Source organism: Pteronotus mesoamericanus, unplaced genomic scaffold (genome assembly GCF_021234165.1).
Source record: "Pteronotus mesoamericanus isolate MK-2021 breed Mesoamerican mustached bat unplaced genomic scaffold, CSHL_Meso_final contig_182, whole genome shotgun sequence".
NCBI lineage: Eukaryota > Metazoa > Chordata > Mammalia > Chiroptera > Mormoopidae > Pteronotus > Pteronotus mesoamericanus.
Window position 1 is genome coordinate 2,282,981 of NW_026555078.1, and position 22,791 is coordinate 2,305,771.

The 22,791-nt window shown below is 42.9% G+C and overlaps 2 protein-coding genes across 5 annotated transcripts in view; one reads left to right on the plus strand and one right to left on the minus strand.

The window, feature by feature from the left end:
- Positions 1–3,268: 3,268 nt before the first annotated feature.
- Positions 3,269–17,330, minus strand: GSKIP (GSK3B interacting protein). 3 transcript variants are annotated; one of them, XM_054566948.1, is made up of 3 exons: positions 17,219–17,330; positions 8,366–8,624; positions 3,269–5,012 (listed from the first exon to the last, which is right to left on the minus strand). In XM_054566948.1, exons 2-3 carry the CDS (start codon positions 8,621–8,623, stop codon positions 4,851–4,853), a joined length of 420 nt encoding a protein of 139 aa, XP_054422923.1. In that variant the 5' UTR covers position 8,624; positions 17,219–17,330; the 3' UTR covers positions 3,269–4,850. The 3 variants fall into 3 exon arrangements, with proteins under 3 accessions (XP_054422923.1, XP_054422924.1, XP_054422925.1); XM_054566949.1 differs by lacking the exon at positions 17,219–17,330 and adding an exon at positions 16,926–17,052; XM_054566950.1 differs by lacking the exon at positions 17,219–17,330 and adding an exon at positions 12,892–12,921.
- A 56-nt stretch (positions 17,331–17,386) lies between these two features.
- ATG2B (autophagy related 2B) overlaps positions 17,387–22,791 on the plus strand; it is a 61,349-nt gene continuing 55,944 nt past the window's right edge. For both annotated transcript variants that reach the window (XM_054567062.1, XM_054567063.1), the window contains exon 1: positions 17,387–18,002. In XM_054567062.1, coding sequence (XP_054423037.1) covers positions 17,841–18,002 — 162 coding nt within the window. In that variant the 5' untranslated portion in view covers positions 17,387–17,840. The remainder of the gene's footprint in view (positions 18,003–22,791) is intronic.

Consider the following 22,791-nt stretch of genomic DNA (forward strand, 5'->3'; position numbering starts at 1 on the left):
GGTGGGAGCCGCCGTGGTTGCTAAGGAGAAAGCGTCCCTGTGGTTGCCAAGGCGGCGGGATCGCGGTTTCGGGGAGGCGGGGCCGCGGCCGCTCCCCGGGGGCGGGGCCTAGGGTGCAGGGCGGGGCGCCCCTGGGATGGGCGGGGCTACTGGCTTCCCGCGCACGTCGGGCTCCGCCCGGCCCCGGAAGCACGCGGCTTCCCCGCGCAGGTTCGCTCCGCCGCCGCGCCGCCTGCGGGCAGCCAGGGCCCCGCTCCGCCCTGCTGCTCGCTGGGTGCCCTCGCGCAGGGCGCGTCCTCTGCTTGCTAGTTTTTCTTTGGAAACTCTGGAGACATCCCCGTGTCCACGTGACAGGGACGACTAAAAGTATTGATGAAGTTGGTGTGGGAATATCTGATCAGGAGGACGTGAAATAATCCTCTTCTGCACAGAGGAGCCGTTGCCTTGGAATTTCGGGTCCTGGACACCGGACGCCAGCGTGGGTGGTCCTCGCTGGGCGGCCCGTCGCTGCCTGGCTCAGCTGGTGGAAGGGTCGTTTCCTAACAGTTCCGGAAAGACCCCTGGGAGTGGCCCGGGGAGGGCGGGGGTGGAGGAGGCTAGAGGCCACTGTGCCGGGGACGCTGCATCCTCATTCACAGAGGCATGGAATTGAGATTCTGACCTTTCCAAGGGAGATTGTACCTGCAGCTGCCGGGAGAAACGGACAAATGAAAAGATGACGCTCAGCTTCTGTCAGTGGGCGTCACATCACAAAGGCCGTGGTGGACTACGAGAACGTCTTGCCATTTATCTTGGAATAGCCTGATTCTTTGGAAATATTTCCGGCTTGGCCCTGAGCTTTATAGCTCTGCGGCCGCTTGTTGTCGACTGGACCCATCTATTAACCTTTCCCAAGCTGTTCAATAGGCTGTAAAACAGGAGTGAACCCACCAGGCTACAAGGCTGGTAGGACGCGATGAGAAAAGCATGAAAGCATTTTCTGAAGTGGTCTCCAAAGGTGGAATGGCTTTTTATCCTGTAAACCTAAGGCACAGGGCTACAAACAGGGGCCTTATCGTTCCGTTTTCTTTTTTTCTGTCTGCACCCCGTTTTCTTTCTTTTAAAAAAAATAAGTATTTATTTATTTTTAGAAAGGGGAAAGTGAAAAAGGGAAACATCAATGTGTGGTTGCCTCTCGTGCGCCTCCTAACGGGACCTGGCCTGCAACCTGGGCGTGTGCCCTTGACTGGGAATCGAACCGGGAACCCTTTGGTTCAACAGGCTGGCACTCAATCCACATGAGCCAGGCCCCCCTTTTCTTTTTCATATGTTTCATTAAAACTTGTTTTGATAAAATAATTAACATTTTGAATTTTGAAAACTCAATTTTGGGAACAGCTTGCACATAACATTCTATAAGAAAAAGGATCAACACTAAAGTGCTGTCAACTTAAACATAAAAATATTTATGCAGGACCAGTACAAAACTTGATGGGATAAATATTTTCGGCATTCTTTCAAACGACTTGCTAGATCAAATATTTCTAGAATTCACTAGATTCCTCATTTCCGGATTTTGTTTCCCTATTGATATGAAGTAGGTAGGTACTTTGAAAGCTATCAACTGGTCACGCTACTATAAAATATTTCACCTTTGTTTCACATTACTCACATTATTTGTAAGGGGAACATGTGCTAGTGCTATGGTTACAAGGGGTTGGCTTCTGGAGAATTTTACATACTGGTAGATTAGGAAGAGATCGTTCATTCTGTTATACCAACCATCCCATCTTTTATTGTTACTCCTTCCCTCTTTCAAAATCAGGCTGGGCATAACCAGAGTTCAGGACATGCTTTTATTAACACACACTGCATGGAGTGAGCCGGTGGTGTCAGAGGACCCGGGTTCTGCCCAACTCGGCTGTTCACAGGTGGGCTGCTGAGCAAGTCCCTGTAGTCTCAGCTACGTCATCTCAAACTAAAGGGGCGAGAGGCAGAGTCCTGAAGTCACCATGTCATACTGAACCTCAGTGTTTTCCTAAGCTGTTCTCCCTTGACAACACATTTTGTTTTTGAACCCTGGAGAGTGGTGCAGTGTGCAATGGAAGGAGCTATGAGCGTGATCCCACACACACTGATTTGCTGCTGTAAGGGTAGCAGTTGATTCTGGACCTGGAGGAAAGGTGGGGAGGAGTCACGATGAGGAACGAGGCATGCCCCGGTTTCTCAGTAATACTGCCTCCTCAAGGATCCCGGGAGCAACCACAACTGAGCCAAGCCTGGTGCTTTTTGCTAGACAGAAGAGTTCTTTAGCTGGTGTGCCCCTTTACCTCCTGCATTTCCCCTTCAATTAGTATGGTATTTTGCTGTGTATAATATGCACTTTTTTGCCCAAATTTTTGAGGGAAAAATAAGGATGTGCATCATACACGGCAAAATACGGTATATACAAGCAAATGCAGAAAATGTGAAAAAGCATAAAGATGAAAATTACCTATCTTACCACCTAGTGAGGACTATGAACATGTAGAATATTTTATTTCATTTTCCTATTACATAGAAGAGTATTTTCCAAAATTGGCTTATTTTTTCATGTAGTTTAATTTTTCCCCATTGCCTTTTCATGACTTTTAATGGCTGCGTATTTTTCCACCAAGAGAACACAGCGTAACACAAACACTTTCAGAGCCACTCCAAGTTTTCATTAGAGAAAATGAACATCCTTGTAGTACACCTTCTGCCGAATCATCCCCCATGCTAGACTGCTAGAGTGTAACCAGGACAGAAGTTACGAGCTTTATGAGCTCTGTAAAGGCTCTTTTACCAGTGTTCTCTGGAAAGGCTTCACCAATATATCCTCCAAAGATACGAGCGCCCTCTCACTAAATCCTTACTGGTATCATTTTATTTATATGAGACATTATTGAATTATTACGTGAAAAGACTCCTATTTACCTTTGTTGAATTACTGGTCAGGATGACTACCTTTCAAGTGGATAGTAGATATCTGTATTATTTTTTTGAGTTGTTTGATCATATTATTTGCACATTCTCATTTTTTTTCTTATTGATTTCTAAGAGTTGTTTAGAGCGCCCCCCGCCCCCGCCCCTTGGAAGTATAATAAAGGCCTGGTTTATCTGGTTAAATTCTTCAAGCAATCTAGGTAAAATTGAGGTTTAAATATCTGTGTTTTACTAAGCTTTTCTATTTCTCTATCATAATAATAAACAATGCTGAATTCAAAAATGGAAACGGAAGCTCTTGGAATCAATCATTTATCACAAAACAATTTCAATTTTTAAACATACAATCACTTTTTCTTCATACTTAAAACTCAAAATGAGTAAACAGAATTTTATTCAAACTTTACAAATATCGTTTACAGTTAGCCTGAGATTAGCATGAGAAGGTTCAACCTGAAGTTAAACTTCATTGCCCAAACAGTGAAGCGTCTGACAAGAAAGCTGAGAATGAATCTGTGTTGCCAACCGTAATGAAAGCATTCCAACGGCGTTTGACAGTGAACACTGGCCTGAACCGAACTCCCATTTGCTCTGGTCTACCTGGTCTTCAGAGCCTAAAAGTACCTAGTATTTAATGATTAAAAAAAAGCCTGCAAATGACAAATTTCTTAAGGTGTGTCGAGATGTAGAATTTTAGTTCATTTCTACAGCTGCTACTTTAGACTATTATTAAAAAAACAATTTCCCCAATCCTTACTATTCAACATGTTCTTGAAAACATGAAGCAGCATGGTATAGTTTATTAGTTTATAAATATTAGTACCTGTAATAAAATATAAAATACAGATTCTGCCTTTTTCAAACATTAAGTCTCGGAGTGCTTCCTTCATCCTTTGGTTTCAAACCCATACAATGCACTCGTATTACATTGTGGATTTAGCATTGAGACGAAACACTGTACATCTGTTGGGGAAGGAGGGACACTGTAGGAATACCAAAGCATCACATTATAGAAAGTAAATGTTGAAGCAAAAATACTTTCTGAATATATACTGTACATCATGTAAACAAACATTCATAAGAAGAATCAACACAGGCCAAAATATTGTTTTTTTAAGAAATCAGAGTCTTCTTCCTTTTAAATCCCACACATTGAAGATGCTTTTTGTTAGGAAAAAAGAATGGAGCCTGTTCCTCTATTTGCTTATGTGCTTCAATACCTTGGAAAAAGTAATTATTACATTCATTTTCTTACAGTTTGTCCTCTTAGTTGGCTGGTTGTTGCAAACAAGGAATACAGAACTATTTCAGTCCCTGTTGTTCATTTAATACTAGTTAAGTAATATATAATTAATTCATCTTTATCAGTCCATATTAGTAATATAAATAGATTAAGTGAAGCAGTGAATTTCAAAATTTGTGCAGGGGAAACTAGTTGATAGTTTGTTTCCAGTAAGGCTAGTACCAAAATAATGACTACAACGTTAGTCCAAGCTGGTAGTAAACCCCTGATTTAGCAAGCTGAATCCAAGTTTGCCTTTAGGTCATTTTAATTCCTATATTACTGTGCAAATACAGAATTTCCTATGTAACAGAGAGTGCTGGCAGCATCAAAGCCCTGGAGTAACAGAATGAAGTAGTGATGCGGGTTTGAAATGCAGATACCAATGGAGAAATCTGAATGCCTTACTGATGCTACCACAGCAATGGCCTCAGGATTCCCTTAATGAATCAGGAGCTAGGACAGATGATTTATTAGTTAATAATGTTGAGCCAAATTTGAAGCAAGAAACGATAAAAACACAAAACCAACGATGCATTTTCTACCATGACCATACGCAAGAGCTTCAAGCTTTATGCCCACATTTTGTACCAGCAGTTGCTCCCTCTAAAAGGAAAAAGCTTAGTCACGACTGTCCGTCTCTTTTCAAAGCTTCCAGTCTTCGAAGGAGTGCATTTCCAAAGGCATCCCGGTAGGCAGGGCTGAGCGTATCCAGCAGGGAGTAGACTGTTTCATGGTAGGGAGTGTGTAAGTGATCATCCACTTGGTCAAAAGCATAACCTACTACCTACAAGAGAACAGTGAAGTCACTAGTTAGATTTCCTCTTGGTACAGACAGCAAAAACCAGTTGTTTACATGGGTTATTCTCTAATGACACTTTTTCAATCAACAGTTAAAATACGCATTTTTAAATCAATCTTTAATATTTAAGCAATTTACAACTACAGAAACAACCCCTGCAAAATGCTCTCTTCATAATTTTTTCTCTAAATGTTTTTTTCCACTATGTACTTCTATTTTTTTTCTCTAAATTTTAATGGTTTCATTGACCTGCTCCTGGTCCTAAAACAAATGTAAAACAGAGTAAAAATTTAAAAAGCTACACAAAACAGGGTTTCATTTTCATAATCTAAAACATGCATCAACTTAATTCCACATATATTGAGGAATAAAGGCACTATAATAGATAATATATTATTAGTCCACATTTTTATCACTATTTATTTGGATTATCTTTATAAAGAATTCTGGCAAGTGTCTATAGCTTTGATCCTGCTTTATAACTAGCTGCCTGAAAAGCCACTTCGCATCACTAATACATTATTTATCTAGAGTGAAACAAACACACAACTCAGTAAAATAAAAGGGAATGTTATTCTGGTTTGTTTTTTTGTTCCTTTAAATGCAGCTAAAGCTTTTCTCTCCACAAAGATTATGACATATCATAGTTCACCAGCACAGTATAGGGCAAATTATTTTAGTTTTTGTTGACTACACTTGTGAGTTCCCTCTATAAATGCTGAGTTTTTATGACATCAATTCAAGCCACAGAAGATGCAAGTTGATGTTATCAGCAATAGAAGTGGTGGTGGTGGTGTTTTAATGAAAAGCAGGGGCCAGCACCGGAGGATGGCCCACACCTCCTCAGAGCCAGCTTCCCTGCAGCACCTCCTACGGTGCCTGGCGGCCCCCTGTCCACAGGGCTCTGTTCCAAGACCCGCAGTGGATGCCTGGAACCACGGCCAGTACCAGGCCCTATATATGCTATGTTGTCTCCCACAGAGATACCTGTGGTCAAGTTTAATTTACAAAGTAGGCACAGTAAGAGATTTTCAAAACTAACACTGAAACAGAACAATGACAACAATATCCTGTAGTAAAAAGTTATGTAACTGTGGTCTCTCTCTCTCTCCGACGATGGATCTGGTAACTGAGGTGGCCACTAAGAGACGAATGGGCGGGCAGTGTAGCACGGACATGCGGGACAGAGGGATGACCTCAGTCTTGGGTAGTACGGAGCAAGATGGCGCGAGATTTTCTCACACGACTCAGAAAGGCATGCAATTTAAAACGTATAACTTGTTTATTTCTGTAATTTTCTTTTTTAAAAATTTTTTAAAAAAGATTTTATTTATTTTTTAGAGAGAGGGGAAGGGAGAGAGGAAGAGAGGGAAATATCAATGTGTGGTTGCCTTTCGCACATACTGGGGACCGGGCCTGCCACCCAGGCACGTGCCCTGACTGGGAATCGAACCAGAGACCCTTTGGTTTGCAGGTTGGCGCTCAGTCCACTGAGCCACACCAGCCAGGGCTATTTCTGTCATTTTCCATTGAATATTTTCAGACTGTGGTTGACCACAGGTAACTGCGGATGAGGTGGGGGCCCACTCGCTCCAGTTGTTTGCCCCGCTCTTGTCCCTGCGGCCGGTCTCCTTAGTGGACTGGATCACACCTCCCTCATCGTTTCCTTTCTGATTCCTGACACAGGGTAATTGCTCAATGAATGTCAACTGAATCAGACTGAAAAATTATTTAAGTACCTGCATGGCAGGCTTCATATTAAATGATCTTGATCTTTCTGTATGCTTTACTCATATAATCATCCTCCAATCCTTTTTAGCTTTTAAACTTCACCTCCAGGTTATGGGTAGAGACTCAGGCAGGCTGACTAACTTCCCCAAGCTCACTCTAGTTCACGGGTAAGATTTCCGACCCGATCAGAGCCCTTCCTACCTCACCACAGCCACCTTAGAATTAGTTGATGTGAAATAGAATTAATTTATCCAGGGTCATGTATCTCTATTTTTGACTTGCCTATTTCTACTTAAGATCCATTTCTAAAGACTATAAGCTTTTAATATAAATCAAGGGGTTGAGAAAGGCGTATACAAAAATTCGTTATTTCAGGTACCGCTCCCTTGAGCAGCAATCTGCACGGCCACTGTGAGGGGACTGAAGGTAGTGGAGCTGCTGGCTTCGCAATTTGCTTCAACGCAAGTGATCCTCTGACAAGGAATGTACAGAATACGTGATTCACAGACATCTCAAGGGAACCGAATCTCATGAAATAAAGAAATATACATGTAGCCGTTGAACAGATTATTATATGACATTCTTTCTTGCTCAGGCCTTGCCCTCTACCTTATAACTCTGTGCAAATGTTGGGGTTTACTCTTAACATATAAAGAAACAGAAAAGTCAGAGAACTTTGACAAAAATTGGCTATCAATTAATTAGTAAAGTTAAAACCAAACTATGGATCTTAGCTGGTATGGCTCAGTGGATTGAATGCTGGCCTCTGAACCAAAGGGTCACTGGATCGATTCCCAGGCAGGGCACATGCCTGGGTTGGGGGCCAGGTCCCCAATAGGGGGTGCTCAGGAGGCAACCACACAGTGATGTTCCTCTCCCTCTCCTTCTCCCTCCCTTCCCCTCTTTCTACAAATAAATAAAATCTTTAAAGAAATTAAAACCAAACAAAACCCTCTAAATTTTGGAGTTTCTAATTACTATTCCTTTGTTCAGCAGGTCAAAATTTTTATACTAGCAAGCTTTTTTTAAAATAAAAAGTTGGTTTCAGGGGGTACTTTCTACTATTCTAAACTCAGGATTCTAGTTCAAAGGCTGTAAGGTAGTCATTCAGCCTAGAAAAGCTCACAGGCAATAAAGAGCTACTTGCAATAAAGGGCCAACAGAACACTCCTGGCAAATTTGGGGGAGCAACTGTCCGCTGAGACTTAATTTTGATCTAACAGTGGAGTCAAGTATGTTGTTTCAATAGAAGAGACATTTATAAGAGGTGGAGAAAGATACTCTTAATACAATAACTGTAAAACTCAGCCCATGCAGGGGAAATGTGTAATTTTGGTGGACATATTTAGCTAAAGAAGTAAATTAATTTTGGGGGTGATAATTAAAGTAACACTGTCAATCAAAATTTTTTAAAAAGTTCCATTTGCCCATGTTGACAAAAGACTTTAAGGTTATTAAAAATTCCTAGATAAAAGTTTTCCTTAAAAATATCTTGGAAGCTACTGAGTGTTGAGTTCTTACTTAATATTCTTTTCCACTCCCTGACCCTTCTTTGATAAAGTGGTAAAGATACAATTTCTCTTTTTCATAAAAGAAAAGGCACTTACCTTAAGCCCTGCTTCAGTGAGCTCCAGGCAGTATCTGTTCCTTTCTCGAGTTTCCACATTGATGTAGGCCACATCATCTGCGCAGCGCAGGTTTTTTGAGACAAACATGTTGTTAACAGCAAAGAGAACATCATTTACAACTGCTTCAGCTTCTAGCCTCATGTCTTTCATATCAGTTCCTTCAAAACCATTAATTTCTGCATTTTCTTCAAATCCTGACATACTGCTTAGCTCCATGGGATTACAGTCTGTTTCCATTCTGCAAAAAAGTAGACATAAAACTTCTTTACAGAAAGACATTCCAAGTATTACTGTTTGATTAAAAAGTACCCATGCCTTACAACCGCTACTCAGTAGAAAACACTAACAAGTTAACAACTTTCCTGTAAAATAGTGTTTAAACTCATTTGTAATAGTTTTTCACTGCAATATATCAGACACCTATAGATTTTCAGAAAAAAAATAGTCTCTGTTTTCCATTTTTCCCCAAAAGGTTAATTTCCATATTGATTGAAATGTCCAGAATTGCAAATATTAGTTTTTGGCTATTTCCAACAATGCCTCAGTAAAAATCTTAATACGTACTTTTTCCCTAACGTGTCATTTTTCTAGGATACTTGGAACTGGAATTGCTGAGTCAAAGCACATGCTCATTTTAACTTTCAGTAGATAATGCTGATTCACCCTTCAACAAAAAAAGCTGTATTGATTTAATCTCCACCAAGAAAACCTGAAGGACTGTTCTCTCTCTCTTTTTTAACCACATTCTTTCCAATACTTCTTAATATTTGCCAATTTGAGATGCAAAGAATGATGGCCTCAGCCATTTACCCCCTACCTCAGAGAAACGGAATCAAAATATCTGGGAGATTTTTCTGGGTTTTTTTTCAGAGCTTCTGGGTGATTTTACTGTATAATCACTTTAAATTATCAGCAAAAATATTAAGGAGCTAGAGTTCCTATAGCTGCATGTCATTTACACATTACAAGTCAAAACTATTTGCTAAAGAAAATTAAGAATAAACAGTGTAAATCTATTTTAAAAATTACATAGCAAATGTGCAAATAACATATTCCTCCAGTCCTAATTCAACTGATGATATGTTTTAAAGATCCTTTGTATCAACCCTCCCACAGCACCTTCCAGGATTAGTCACTCCTACCAATGCATGTTAATTATAAATTTATCAATTTTTGCTGGAGCAATTTGTCAAAAAACTGAAATATAATATTGACTTACTATAGAAGATATTGAAAAATATGTTTTCTAAAAATTTCTACTTTACTATAAAATAATCATTATATTCCTTTATACTTGGATTTATTTATAAAAAAGAGGCCCCCCCCTTTTTTTTTACAGAGCCTGTTAGAAGACTTTGAAATGTGACTGTCCACTGTAAATCTCTCAACATCATGAATACCACACGTCTTTATTTGGCTTAAGTAATCAAATACCTCATTCAGTGATGTCTGAAATAATAATCATTATATGAAAAAGATGTTTATATGAGACAGCTTAACAGTATATAAAGTTTTTAAAGCAAGAATCTAGTTCACTGCAATTAGGACCTTAATGATGGAGAAAGATGAAGAATCCAATACTAGGATGCAACGAATCCTCATGGGTTAGGAAGTAGGTCATCCAACTGTTGTTGTAATAATTAGCACCAAGGGGCAAAACAGGGAAAGACATTTCCTTAGACTGAAGATTTTTTCCCTAAAATGTCTTTGAATGACAGAAAAAAAGCAGACATTCAGAACTTCTGATGATACATATAGATTATTGAAGCATTATACAAATTGGTAGCATTTTAAACTCATTATTTTAAGGTATTATTATACTCCTTTTGTTGGTTATAACAGGCTGTTGTTTATCAACAGCCTTTTCCCTTCCTAAGAGCACCTGGATTTTCCAGGGGGAATCACAGAGCCCTCTTCTGCTACCGAGTAAGTTCTCTGCATGAGACTGATGCCAGCCTGTTACAGGGCGCCCTCGGCTAATCAGTGCACGAGATTCTTTCCAGTCATTTGAACCCAGAACGGAGCTGAGTCCCAGCTGCTCCTGGCAGCCTCCCTGACGTAGAGGAACCAGCCCAAGACGGTGCTGACAATGGGGAAAAAAAGCCAAAAGGTTCACTGAGAAATGCAGCCAGAGCCCTGATGGCTGCCTAAAATCTGCACTTCTCAGTTACTGGAGCCAGAAAATTCCCATTACTTTACTGGCAGCCGGAAGCATCTTAACTGATTGTGGGGATTACTAAAAAGGAAAAGCAATGACAGCTCCAACAGCTTTATAGAGGTAAAGAGGTTGGGGGGAAAAAAGGAACCCTGATATTTTTGTGCCTGTCATATAGAAAGTACTTGTAAAAGCTTTGTAGAATTTGAATATCATTATGTCTGCATTAGTTTCTCATTGCTGCTGTCACAAGTCACCACAAACTTAGTGGGCTTAGGACAACACAAATTTATAATTCTGGAGGTGAGGAATCTAAAGTTTGCTTTGCAATATAAGGTAACATGTTCAAAGTTTTTGGGGATTAGGACATGGGTAACTTCTGGGGGGGCAGGAAATGTTCTTCTGTCTACCACAGTGTCCATAGCCTGTCATTTAAATAAGAATGTGAAGGTAGTTGAAGAGACTTCATTTTCTGTCCTTTCTTTTTGGAACTGTCATAATTTACTTTTCAAATTTTTTTTAAAATTATTTATTTATTTTTAGAGAGAGGAAGGGAGGGAGAGAGGGAGAGAAATATCAATGTGTGGTTGCCTCTTGCACGCCCCCTATGGGGAACCTGGCCTGCAACCCAGGCGTGTGCCCTCACTGGGAATTGAACTAGGGACCCTTTGGTTTGCAGGCTGGCACTCAATCCACTGAGCCACACCAGTGAAGGTCATAGTTTATTTTTAATTAACATTTTGGATGGGCAATATAAACAAGCAGTGCAGATGGTTCCATCAAAAGGGGGCCCAGCGTACTTGTCAAGTTCACTGCCGTCTTTGGAGAGGCTCCTTAACTACAGGCCTCACGCTTTGCACTCTGTAACGCCAGCCCCATCATCACAGCACAGCATACTGGGGATGGGTGTTTCAATTAACTAACCATCTCAAAGCTGGCAAGGGGCTTATGAATTGTCTTGAATCAAGAGCTCTGTTCAACCACTTGATGCTGGGTGGTAACTAGCCTATCCAATCAAATTTTTTTGCGAGGAGTTCGAACACAGAGCCAAAAACCATGAGGTCAGTTGGTGATAACAGGAGTTACAGAGTCCAAGCAGAGAGTAACTGGGTGGCCTTATCAACAAGGCACTAGCAAAGTGGCATTGGCTTTTTTGATTATGCATCCCATTAACTAAAATTTTTTGAGCAGATGCCTCATTATGTATACATTTATTTGTATAGATATTCAACCACAACTAAAATATTAAAACATAAATTTAAACAAAAGGTAAAACAGGAAATGTGAACTTATTTTCTCCTTGCTTCTCAGTGGATTATCTTGTGTACCTACCTATGGAAGGCCTGCATATTGAGGACGAGGAAATACATGCCCATTTTGGTGAAGGGACACCTACTACAATTACTTAAAAAAAAAAAAAAAAAAAAAAAGGAACGCTTCATGAATTTGCGTGGCACCCTTGGTTGGGGGCCTGCTAATCTCTGTCTTCTCATTTTAGTACATGAGCTGCTGAAGTGAGCGCTACAATTCCCGCTGACCCCTGCGGTCAGGTTAACAAACTGGCGACTCATCAATGTGCAGCCTGTGAAAATCCTTGATTTTCCTTTCTGTACAGAAAGCAACTTACCGTCATATAAGAAATTCTATTATATAAGGTAACATGTTCAAAGCTTTTCTGTGATCTTTCTGTGATGACAGAAATGTTTTTTATCTGTGCTGTCCAATATAGTCGCTACCAGCCATGTATGGATATTAATCACTTGAAGTTTGGCCAGAGTGACCGAGGAACTAAATTTCAAATTTAATTTTCATTCCTGTAAGTTTAAATAGGCAGGTGGCTATTGTCAGTGCAGGTCTAGACCTCTGTGAATGTTTGTGGATAATACAATAATGTACTGAGTTTATATCATGGTTGAAATTTAAAGGTAATGAATTAAACTCACCATATAAATGAGTAGCAAGATTTACAGATACATGTTAGAAAATCTATTTTGAAGTTTAGCTAATCTATTAAGGGAAATTAACCATCATTGTTTCAAATGGTAAAAACTAATGAATTACTTCTTATATTTTGTAGTCTTGTCAATTAAGACTCTTAAGTTTGTTAGTCAAACATCATAATCCACTGTGTAACTATGTACCCAGCATTTTTCTAAGCACTGGAATACTAATTAAAGTTGTCTACTGGTAGCTTTCAGCCTAACTGGGCATATAGGATGGGTACATTAAATATGTACACAAATATTAATGCCATGCACACACATTATAATTATAACCTGAAAAATGTACTTAATTGTGAGTGGCAGATAATTAGAGGAAACAGTATGTCTTGGCTCTGCTAAAAACTTACCACTAAGCTTGTATGGACTTAGGCTGGTCATGTAACTTCATTGGACTCATGGTTTTTTCATCTATAAAATAAGGGGAATGTATAGAAAATTTTTTATGGTTCTTGAGACCTCTGATATCCCATGATTTAGGACAAAAGCACTGATTATAATAGGGCTTGACTCATGAAACATGTCAAATCAAATTGATTTTGAAGGAACACAACAAAAAGTTATAGTTAAGCTGAAAGGACTCGAAAATTTTGAAGAATTCTTCACAGGGAACAATGCATAAGCAAGAGTCTGTACAGGACTCCCTACAATTCCTGAAGTAGGGATTGTAAGGAGGAGACTAGGCTAGCTAGTCTACTACAGGAGAATGTTAAGGGAACAACAGGGCTGACCTAATTTGACAGGGTGCTGATACCTAGATTGGGGAATTTAATTTTGATACAATAGGCTGTTTTAAGCTCCTTAGAATGGAAATAAAAATCATTTTAAATTTAAAGTAGGTTTCTTGTAAGCAGTTTGGTACTGTTTTTTAAATCCAATCTGGCAATCTGTCACTTAATTGGGGTGTTTAGACCATTTGTATTTAATATGATTATTGTGCTTATTGATATGATTATTATAATTGATTAATGATTACTATCTATGATGCTGTTTATTTTCTCTTTGTCCCATCTGTACTTTATTCCCTTTTCCTTATTTATTTATTTTTGCCTACTTTTAGACTAACCACTTTTTAGGATTCTAGTTTACATCCTTTGGTGGCTTATTAACTACAATTCTGTGTGTTTATCGTGGTTGTTTTAGAGTTTATAGTATACAGCTTTAATTTATCACAATGTACTTCAGGTGATATTATACTGCTTCACATATACAGTAAGAACCTTACAAGAGTATACTATAATCTCTGTGCTATTTTTGTCATACATTTTATTTCATATGTTAGAAACTTCATAATATATGCTATTTTTGCTTTAAACAGTCAATTATTTTTAAAGAGAGTTAGGTAATAAAAAAGCATTTTACTTTTAACTGTATAATTACTCTTTCTGGTGCCCTTCATTCCTTTGTGTTGATCCACATCTGTATCTATGCTCTGCATCATTTTTCTTCTGCCTGACAGGTTCCCCTCAACATTTCCTGCAGTATAAGTCTGCTGTTGTTAAATTCTTCCAGCTTTTGTATACCTGAACAAGTCTTCCTTTCACCTTCCCTTTTGAAAGGCTTTTTTTTTGGCTGGGTATAGGATCCTCGGTTGACAAGTCCCCCCCCCCCCCCTTCAAGATTGTATAATAAAGATATTTCTTATTAGCATCTTCTTTGCATAGTTTCCTATGAGAAATTTGATGCCATTGTAACTTTGTTCCTCTTGGTATAATTTTCTTCATGTTTCTTTTGTTTTGGGGTTCACTGAGTCACTTGCCTGTGGGTTTATGGTTTTCAGTAAATTTCAAAAAATTTTGGCCATGATTTCTTCAAACACTTATCTGTCCCTTCTCTCTTTGAAGACTTCAATTTCACCAATATCAGTCCAAGTGAAGTTGTCCTATTCCTTACTTTGTTCCTATTTTTCAGTTTCTTTTCTCTTTGTGTTTCACTTTCAATAGTTTCTATTACTGTGTCTTCAGGTTCACTAATTGTTTCTTCTGTAACATGTAATTTCTTTTACTTGAGTCTCAAAAAAAACCCACAAACATTTTCCTTGTCTTAAGTAATTTGCCCAATCGTTTCTCTAGCTTTTCTAACACATGAATAGCTACAATGTGTTTTAATGTCCTTGTATACTAATTTCATTGTTACTTCTAGGTTAGTTTCAATTGATACATTTCCCCCCCCTCACTATGAGTTGTATACTGCTGCTGTGCATGCCTGGTAATTTTTTATTGGATTCCAGACATTGTAAATTTTACCTTGTATAGTGCTAGATATTTTTATATTCTTATAAACATTACCGACTATTGTCCTGGAATGTAGTCATCTGAAAACAGCTTGATCTCTTAAGTCTTGCTTTTAGGCTTTTTAAGGTGGTATCAGAGCTACACTTAGGGTCTGGTTAATTTCGCCCCACTACAGAGACAAACCCTTTCTAAGTCCTCTCCCCAACCTTGTATGAATTATGAGGTCTTCCATTCTGGGTGACAGACACAGGAACTGTCCTTGTTCTTTTCTAATTTCCAAAAAGCCCTTTCTGTCCCCAGCCCAGGACAGCCGGCTCCTTCACAGCTCTGTGTTGATCCCTGCGGAGTTGCAGGCCGCAGGGTGACCTTCTGTACGTCTCCACAGCTCCCACTCTCCAGCTCTCCACTTTCCAGTGCTCCGTCCCAGCCGCCTATGGACTCCTAGTCCCACAGCCTCAAGTCAAGGAGGCTGCCAGGCTCTACCTGGGTTTCTCCTCTCCATACCATTCCTAGGAATTCTCTACAGGAAATAAACTGGGACAAGAGAGCCACCTCGTTGGTATCTTGCCTCTCAGGGATCACTGTCCTTCACTGAATGACGCAAAGTCTTAAGAACAATTGTTTCATATTTTTGCTCAATCTTTCTAAAAATTGCAGGTGAAAGAGTAAATCTGGTTTCTGCGAGTCCATCTTAGCTGGAAGTGGAAATCCCACTAGCAAGTTTTAAGCTAACTTTGCCATGTTATTACATCAGTTCTTTCACTGATTTTGTCTCTCCTGTACTACTTTACATCAACTTTAATATCTTGTTGGTTCCTCCACTGGTGAGTTAAATACACTTTGACTTGCGATTACTCTATGTCTGTCTGTGGCCCACTTTCCCTCCACTCCCTCCCGATACTCCTAGAATCTGTCAAGAATGCTCCGGTCATAGGACCTTGCACTTGCCGTTGCCCCTGCCTGGAAAACCACTCTTCCAGGTACTCATCGGCCTTGCTACCTAGCTTTCTCCGGGTCTCCGCTAAAATGTCACCTTATTAAATGAGAGAGGCCTTCCCTTACCCCTCCACGGAAAAGTGACAAATCTCCATTCCCTTTATTTTGCTTCTCCCCCTCTCCCCCCATGTCACGGTATCACCACAGGGCATACAATTTATTTATTGTTTGTTTACCCTGCCTTCAATAAAATGTAAACTCCGGGACCCTCACTGGCTCAGTGCTGTATCCCCAGCACCCAGAACAGTTCCTGGCTCATGCAGGAAGGAGACCAGGAAATCTTTACTGAGTAAAGGACTAGATCGTTCAGTGTAGGACATATGCTCCCTGGAGGTTCTGCCAGATTCTTCTTTACCCTTTTCGCCTCAGCAGTTGCGAAGACTTTCATTTAACAGGCCTTTAGCAAGTACCGTTGAATGTACGAAGAAGAGCAAAGGAGTCGACGCTACTGAGAATGCCTGGGACAAATCCGCAAAGAAGGAGGGGCACCAACAACCCAAGCCACTCCACACTCTGGAGAGCACACTGGTTCTAAAATGAAAAGGTGGTGGTGGAAGCGAACCAGGGCTTTCTCGACCTGACAATTATTTTGGGGCTGTCGGTATATATTTCTAAGGCATTCGTGAGTTACCAACAATGAAATCTTAAACAGGTCGTCTAATTGCCTATGCTCCATGAAGCCACATGAATTAGGACGCTGTTGAGGTTCGTTCCTCACTCCTGTCATTTAATTTTGCAAACAGTCCTCGGTGGTTCGGTATTAAGGCGCTCACGGCTGGCAAAGGCTCCCACGGCAGCGCCCGGTTCAGCGAGGCTCGGCTAGGTGGCAGCGTCAGGACTGCAACCCAGACACACCTGGCTGCCAGGCCAGGGAACCCCCCGCAGGCCCTTCGGGGTTGTCTAAGTTAACAGCCAGCGCGGCCTCTGCAGGAGCCGCCTCCTCCAAGGCGGCAATTCCAGGGCGCAGATGCCATCGCCCACCTTTCCGCGGGGTCGGGAGGCCCGGGCATGGACCAGAGAAAGCAGTTCTGTCCACAAATGCCTCGAAAACTCAAGTTTCCCGGTCACTGGCGCAGTATACCCGGAACGCAGAAAGCGCTCCGTAAGCTGCCAGCTGTCACACAGTCACCAAGAGGAAGCTTTGGAAACAATACCTGCACGAGCCCGGCGACGAATAACTTGCGGACAACCGGCAACATCGGTCAGTACTCGGGGGCGGCTGGGATGCGCGACAGCGGCTGCAGCCCTCCCCGCGGAGCCCACGGCGCCCCGAACGCCCGTTTCCCGCGTCGGGGTGGGAGGGGAGCGGGACCGCCCGGGCCGGCCCCGCCTCCGGAACCCTCTCGCCCCTGCGGCCACCGCCCCTCGCGGCCCGGCCCGCTGCGCCGCGTCCCGCTCGGAGGGCCCCCGGCCCGCCCTCCTCGTAGCCAGCCTGGCTGCAGCTCACCTGAGCGTGCCCGGGGGCCTCCCGGTCTCCCGTCCCGGTCGTCCTGCCGGGGCGTCTGGAGCCGACCTGCGGCGCCGCCCCCTCGCCTCCCCTCCCTCGCCTCTTCTGAGCCGGAACCGCTCGCTTCCGGGCCCTTCTTCCCGCCCCCGGCGGCCCCAGTGTGGCGTCACTTCCGCCAGCGCCCGGTTGCGCGCCGGGAGTTCGGGTCTCGCGAACGCGCTTGGGAGCGTCGCCAGAGTCGGGAGCGCGCCCTCGGATGACAACAAATTCGTCGCGCGGCGGCGGTGGAGGTGTCCGCCTGAGCCCCTGCCTCGGGCCCTGCTGCCTCCCCTCGCACTGTCTTGCGCCCCATCTCTGTGCGGACTACGATCTCCCCGGAACCTCCCAGGCCTGGGGCGACAGGGACTCCTCCGCCCCTTGTCTGCGGCAGGCCTCGAGCGAGCGGCGCGACCCAGGAGATGGGGTCGCCCTGAGGGACGGCTGGTGCCAGGCGGGCATGGAGGGGCCGCCCCGGGCTTAGGCCCCGCCACGGCCTGGGGACGCCGGCCGGGACCCGAGGCCGGAGCCGCCACCGCGCGCAGCCAGCGCCGGCCCAGCGCCGGCCCACCTGCCAGCCCTCACCATGCCTTGGCCGTTTTCTGAGTCCATCAAGAAGAGGGCCTGTCGTTACCTCCTGCAGAGGTACCTGGGCCACTTCCTGCAGGAGAAGCTGAGCCTGGAGCAGCTCAGCCTGGACCTGTACCAGGGCACCGGGTCCCTCTCCCAGGTCCCCTTGGACAAATGGGTAAGAGCTGCCGGCGGCCGGCCGGGCGGGACCCGCTCCCCTCTTTGGGGCGAGGCGCAGGAGTGTCGTCCAAAATTGGTGGCATTCAGTCCCTCCCCGGGAAGTGTGGCAGGGCTCAGATACACGTGCTCAACTGTTGTTTGATCTGTTTCTAGCAAGTTTGCGCCCCCGAATCACATGTTCCAGAAACTTAACAGAGGTGTCGGCGTGTACGCTGTGGGAATCTGTTGAGTCAGTGGCTTGGGGGGCTGTGACGGGGTCCAGGAGGGAGGTGACCGTTGCTGCCCCTTCGCGGGAAAGGGGTCGCGGGTTTCCGTGGCAAATCAACCCCATTTCATGGGATGACACTCCGGAAGGATTCAGGATGAGGAGGACCTTGGGGACGTCGGCAGTCCTAGTTATTCGCTTGTTTATTTTGGGCTGGCTCCTTGCACACCGCGGCCTCCCGGAGCGTTTGCCGTCTGGGAGAAAGCTCGGGGAAGGCCACCTCTGCCGGTTCGCCTGCTTTTGCTCGATGACATTTACAGGGCCAGCCTGTGAATGATAGCGTGGCCCTGGTGGTGCTGTTTGCTTCACGTGACAGCGTAAACGCAGGTGTTGCAAAAGCGCTGAAGCTGCAGTTTTCAGACATTTAAAATGTTGTTTTCTACTTGTCATCCGGAGGCCGTGACTTGACTCATTGTGTCCTACAGGTGCTTCGTGTCTGTGTGTTTGAGCTCACCACATGCAGCAGAGCCTGCAATTGCACCTTCGCTGCATAGTGTTTTCCTTAACGCGTGCTCGGCCTGGGGTTTGACAAAAATGAAGTGGCTCTTCCGCTTCCCCCCAAGCTGTTATTGAGTGCACTCCAGGTCGCTGCCTTCAGTTTGAATTGGTTGTACCATTGTAGAGTTTTACTATTCTAAAAGCATTCCTATGCAGTTGGAATTTAGGAAACCATAAATACAGGTGACTTTCCTGTGATAATTGTGCAAAACAAAAGGAAACTTTTTTTCTCCCCGTATAAGCTGCGTAAAAAAAGCTGTGCTTTTTTCTTTTATGTAAAAGTATTTTAACAAAGTAATGACTTCCTTAGCCATAGAAACCTGAAAAGCTCCAATTATGCTAATACTGTATTATGACCCTTACATTGATTTGATAAATTGATTTGAATTGATTGAACTGATTCACTAGCATGAATATCTGTGAGCAGATGGTTTAAACTAGGGAGGGTACGTAGGGTAGCGGGGGAAAGAGCCCCGGTCTGAGCAGCAGAAGACCCAGTCCCACACCAGGCCAGCCCAGGCTGCCACAGTTAAGCCTGCTGTCATAGGAAACAGTAATTCCCCCCGAGTTCAGGAAACGCCAGTGGAGCACCCAGTCCGTGGGAGGCACCTTGGTAGCGGACTATGCTGCTGTAATTCTTACCCGCAGATGGGCGTTGCGGTGGACGTGTGCAAAATCATGGACGCGTGAGTCTATACTTTTGGTACAGCTGTGAATAGGCTGTCTGGAAGGAGGAGGGTTGGACATTTATTAACTTTTTTTGTGGGTCAAATGACTTTGTACACACTATTCTTTTAAAAAACACTTTTTTTATCGTTCAGTTATAGTCGTCCCCGTTTCCCCCCCATTGCTCTCCCCTGCCCTGCCCACCCCCGGATGCATTATTCTTTAATGACTTTTCACATTAACCTTAATAAGGTGGGAATTTATTATTTCCGTTTTACAGATGGCTTTTAATAATTTTCTCCAAGTGACACAGCCAATGAGTGGCACAGAGCTCAAGCCTGTCTAATTCTCTAAGGCCATTATTATTAACATTTTTATTAATCCTATGGCCTAAAGGCAAGGAAAGGACAGTAAATATTTATCAAGCATCTATTTATTTAAGGCATTGTGCATGGCGCTCTCAATTCGTGTGGTTTTATTTAACCCTCATGGGAAATCAGAGGTGGTAATATTTGAATATTACAGTTTGACTTCAAGACCCTTGGCAGAGTGACTTATGGCTAGACTAACTCTGAAGATCATTTTGTTCCGTTCCTTGACGGTGAGGGATATAACCAACTGAAATGATAATGTCAAATAAAGCATCCAATAAACACTTGCTGTTGCTGTTTATTTGTTTATTACAGCGTTTTCTGTTGATGACCAAGATAAATCTTGATGTGACACTTAGATGTAGCTCTACACACTTCTGATTCCCAATTCAGTTGCTTTTGACACTTGATTTGAATGACTTCCATTCCTGAAGAAAAGGCAGCTCACAGGCACACAGGTCTGGACGGAAGAACCGCACCAGTGGCGGCATCTCTAGGGCTCCAGTTCCCAGCTGCACTCACGCACAGGGCCGTGCTGAGGCTGGCAGCGACATCCTCCTCTTCCTTGATCTCGGTCACTTTGCTAAGTAATTGGGAGCTGTTGCATATTTATATAAATATACTAAAAAATTAATGTCAAAACCCATTTTTAAAACCTCCGTTCCGCAGACTTTTGGATTCATTGGGATAATTTTCCATGCTTTCAGCCTTTTATAACCTGTGTAGATTATGACTTTTTTTAAAAAGTTTTTTTATTAGACATTATTTCGGCAACAAAATCATGTAACAGTGGAAACATTTCCAAATATAAATTTTCAAAACATTCTCCCCTTAGTACAAGGAGTCCTTAAAAAGCTGTTACTTTCTTACTCTTCACTAAAGTGTTATTGCTACTTTTAAAAGATAAAGTATGTTTTGTTTTTTTTTTTGGAATAAACCTGCCGGGTAGCATATACTATTGACAGCCATCTGTCATCAAGTAAAATAGTCAACATATTTAGAATTCTGTTTGTGCAGAAGAAAATTGCTTTTCATCTTTAAATCTGACTCAACTATTTAGCCATAAGAAAAGCCAGGAAATCAGAAAGTTACTGTCACTTTCTTTTTACAGAGATTCTACTGCTTAAAGGTCCGCTTTTATTGTGCAGAACGATGCTCAAGGAAGTTGCGGTGTGCGGAAAGGGGGTGTCCGGCCCAGCGCCCCGCACTTCACTCTGTCCCGCCGGGAGCCGCCAGGCTCCCCTTGGGACCGGCCAGCCACGCGGCCGGAGGGAGGGCGCCAATGCCCTGTGCATAGTGCATTTTTAGTACAGCTTTTAAATCTAAAAATGCGGAACATGTAATCGAGAATGTCTCATTTTCTCCTCACATCCCTGCTGGATCGTTTGTTATACTCTCCGGGATAGACGCGTTCTGGAGACTACCGACTTAAAAGGGCTTGCGGTGGGAGGGAGGAACAGAGGCAAGGAGCTTCGCACTACCCTTCAGGGGGAGTGGGCTGTCTCTTAAGGCCGTGAGTGCTCTTGCCGTTGAAGCAGTCAGACATGCTGCAGTGTCGGAGTGGAGGGGGAGCTGGAGGTAAAGGTTCGGAGTCCTCAGAGTGGCATAAAGGGCGTGGGCAGTTGTAGGTGAAACTGAGACACAAAAAAGGCTGAAGATGAAACTTAGATGAATACTGTCATTTTAAAGTGGTAAAGAACTGGAAAAAGACTGAGCCTGAAGAGTCTTACGGAAACCAAGGAAAGTTCGAATTTCAAAATAAGAGTTAATTTGAGATGAGAATTCAAGGAAGGCGAGGACTGAACGCTGTTCATTGTATGTGTCGGCCTGTTGGCAGTAAGCAGTTTCAGAGGGGCTGAGGGTTAGAAGGCAGATGGTACTGGCTTGGCCAAAAAGTCTGTCGTGTTTTCCGTAAGATGGCCCTAGCAGTGCTTAGTTGTCTTTAACTTCGTTTGAAACAATTTTGTTAGCTTGTATTGCGACAGCTGTCATATCAGCGTGCATTTAAAAACACTTAACAAAATTGGTGGATAATTGTGCAGCCATTTTAATATTGGAGGCGGAAGAAAATATGCAGCATTTTCAGCATATTATGCAACTGAAATGCAAAAAAAGATTTGTGCAGTGTATGGAGAAGGTGCTGTGACTGATCAAAAGTGGTTTGCGAAGTTTCTTGGTACTATTGATACTTTAGCCAAATAATTCTTTGCTGTGGGGCTCTCTTATGCATTGGAAGGTGTTTAGCAGTAGCCCTGGCTTCTGCCCTCTAAAAGCCAGTAGCGGGAGATAGCTGATAAACTCAAAATATCCAAAGCAATAACGTTATCGGTGAAAACGAATAATGCATCTTTTATTTTACAGAAAAAACCATACGGACTTTTTGGCCAACCCACTAGTTGGTGGTTTGAGCAAATAGCTGCCTTGACTAAAGAATAAGAAATGAGGTTGATGACTAGAGAGGCCATGGTGTCGAGGTAGAGGGTTTTAGTTTGCTTTTGAAGATAATAGTGACCATTAATTAAGCACCTTATATCTCTCTATGCTGGTCAGGGTGCTTTTAGACACATTTTCTTGCCCTCAGTTGGGTGCTACCACTTCCGTTTTACCACACGGTTGAATAACTTGGGCTTAGTGTTAGCAGTGCAGCAAGATTTCAAACCTAAGCCTTGCTGACTCCTATGGTCTTTCTGTACCCACAGTGCCTCACGAAGATTCAAGAAACCTCGGTTTCTCAAACATTAGCTGCATGGGGTTCCCCTGAGCAGTTTGCTCACAGCAGACTTCTGGCTCCTTCCCTATAGACTCTGGCTCTAAAGACCCAAGAATCTACATTTTTAAGAAGCCTCCTAAGAAATTCTGATGGTACCTGCGGTCCGTGATTGCATTTTCAAAAGCACCAGTACTAAAGGGATTGAGCATTTTTTCATTTAGTTTTAAAAGCTTGTTCTAGAAGTCAGCTCCCAGGCCCAAGAACTACATTTTTGAAG

What these genes read in the sequence shown, in the direction of transcription:
- GSKIP (XM_054566948.1), bottom strand. Translation starts at nt 8,623, where the DNA reads ATGGAAACAGACTGTAATCCCATGGAGCTAAGCAGTATGTCAGGATTT. An exon ending in TCACTGAAGCAGGGCTTAAG is followed by an intron (nt 5,013 to 8,365) that starts GTAAGTGCCTTT and finishes GTTCTCTTGTAG; the next exon opens with GTAGTAGGTTATGCTTTTGA.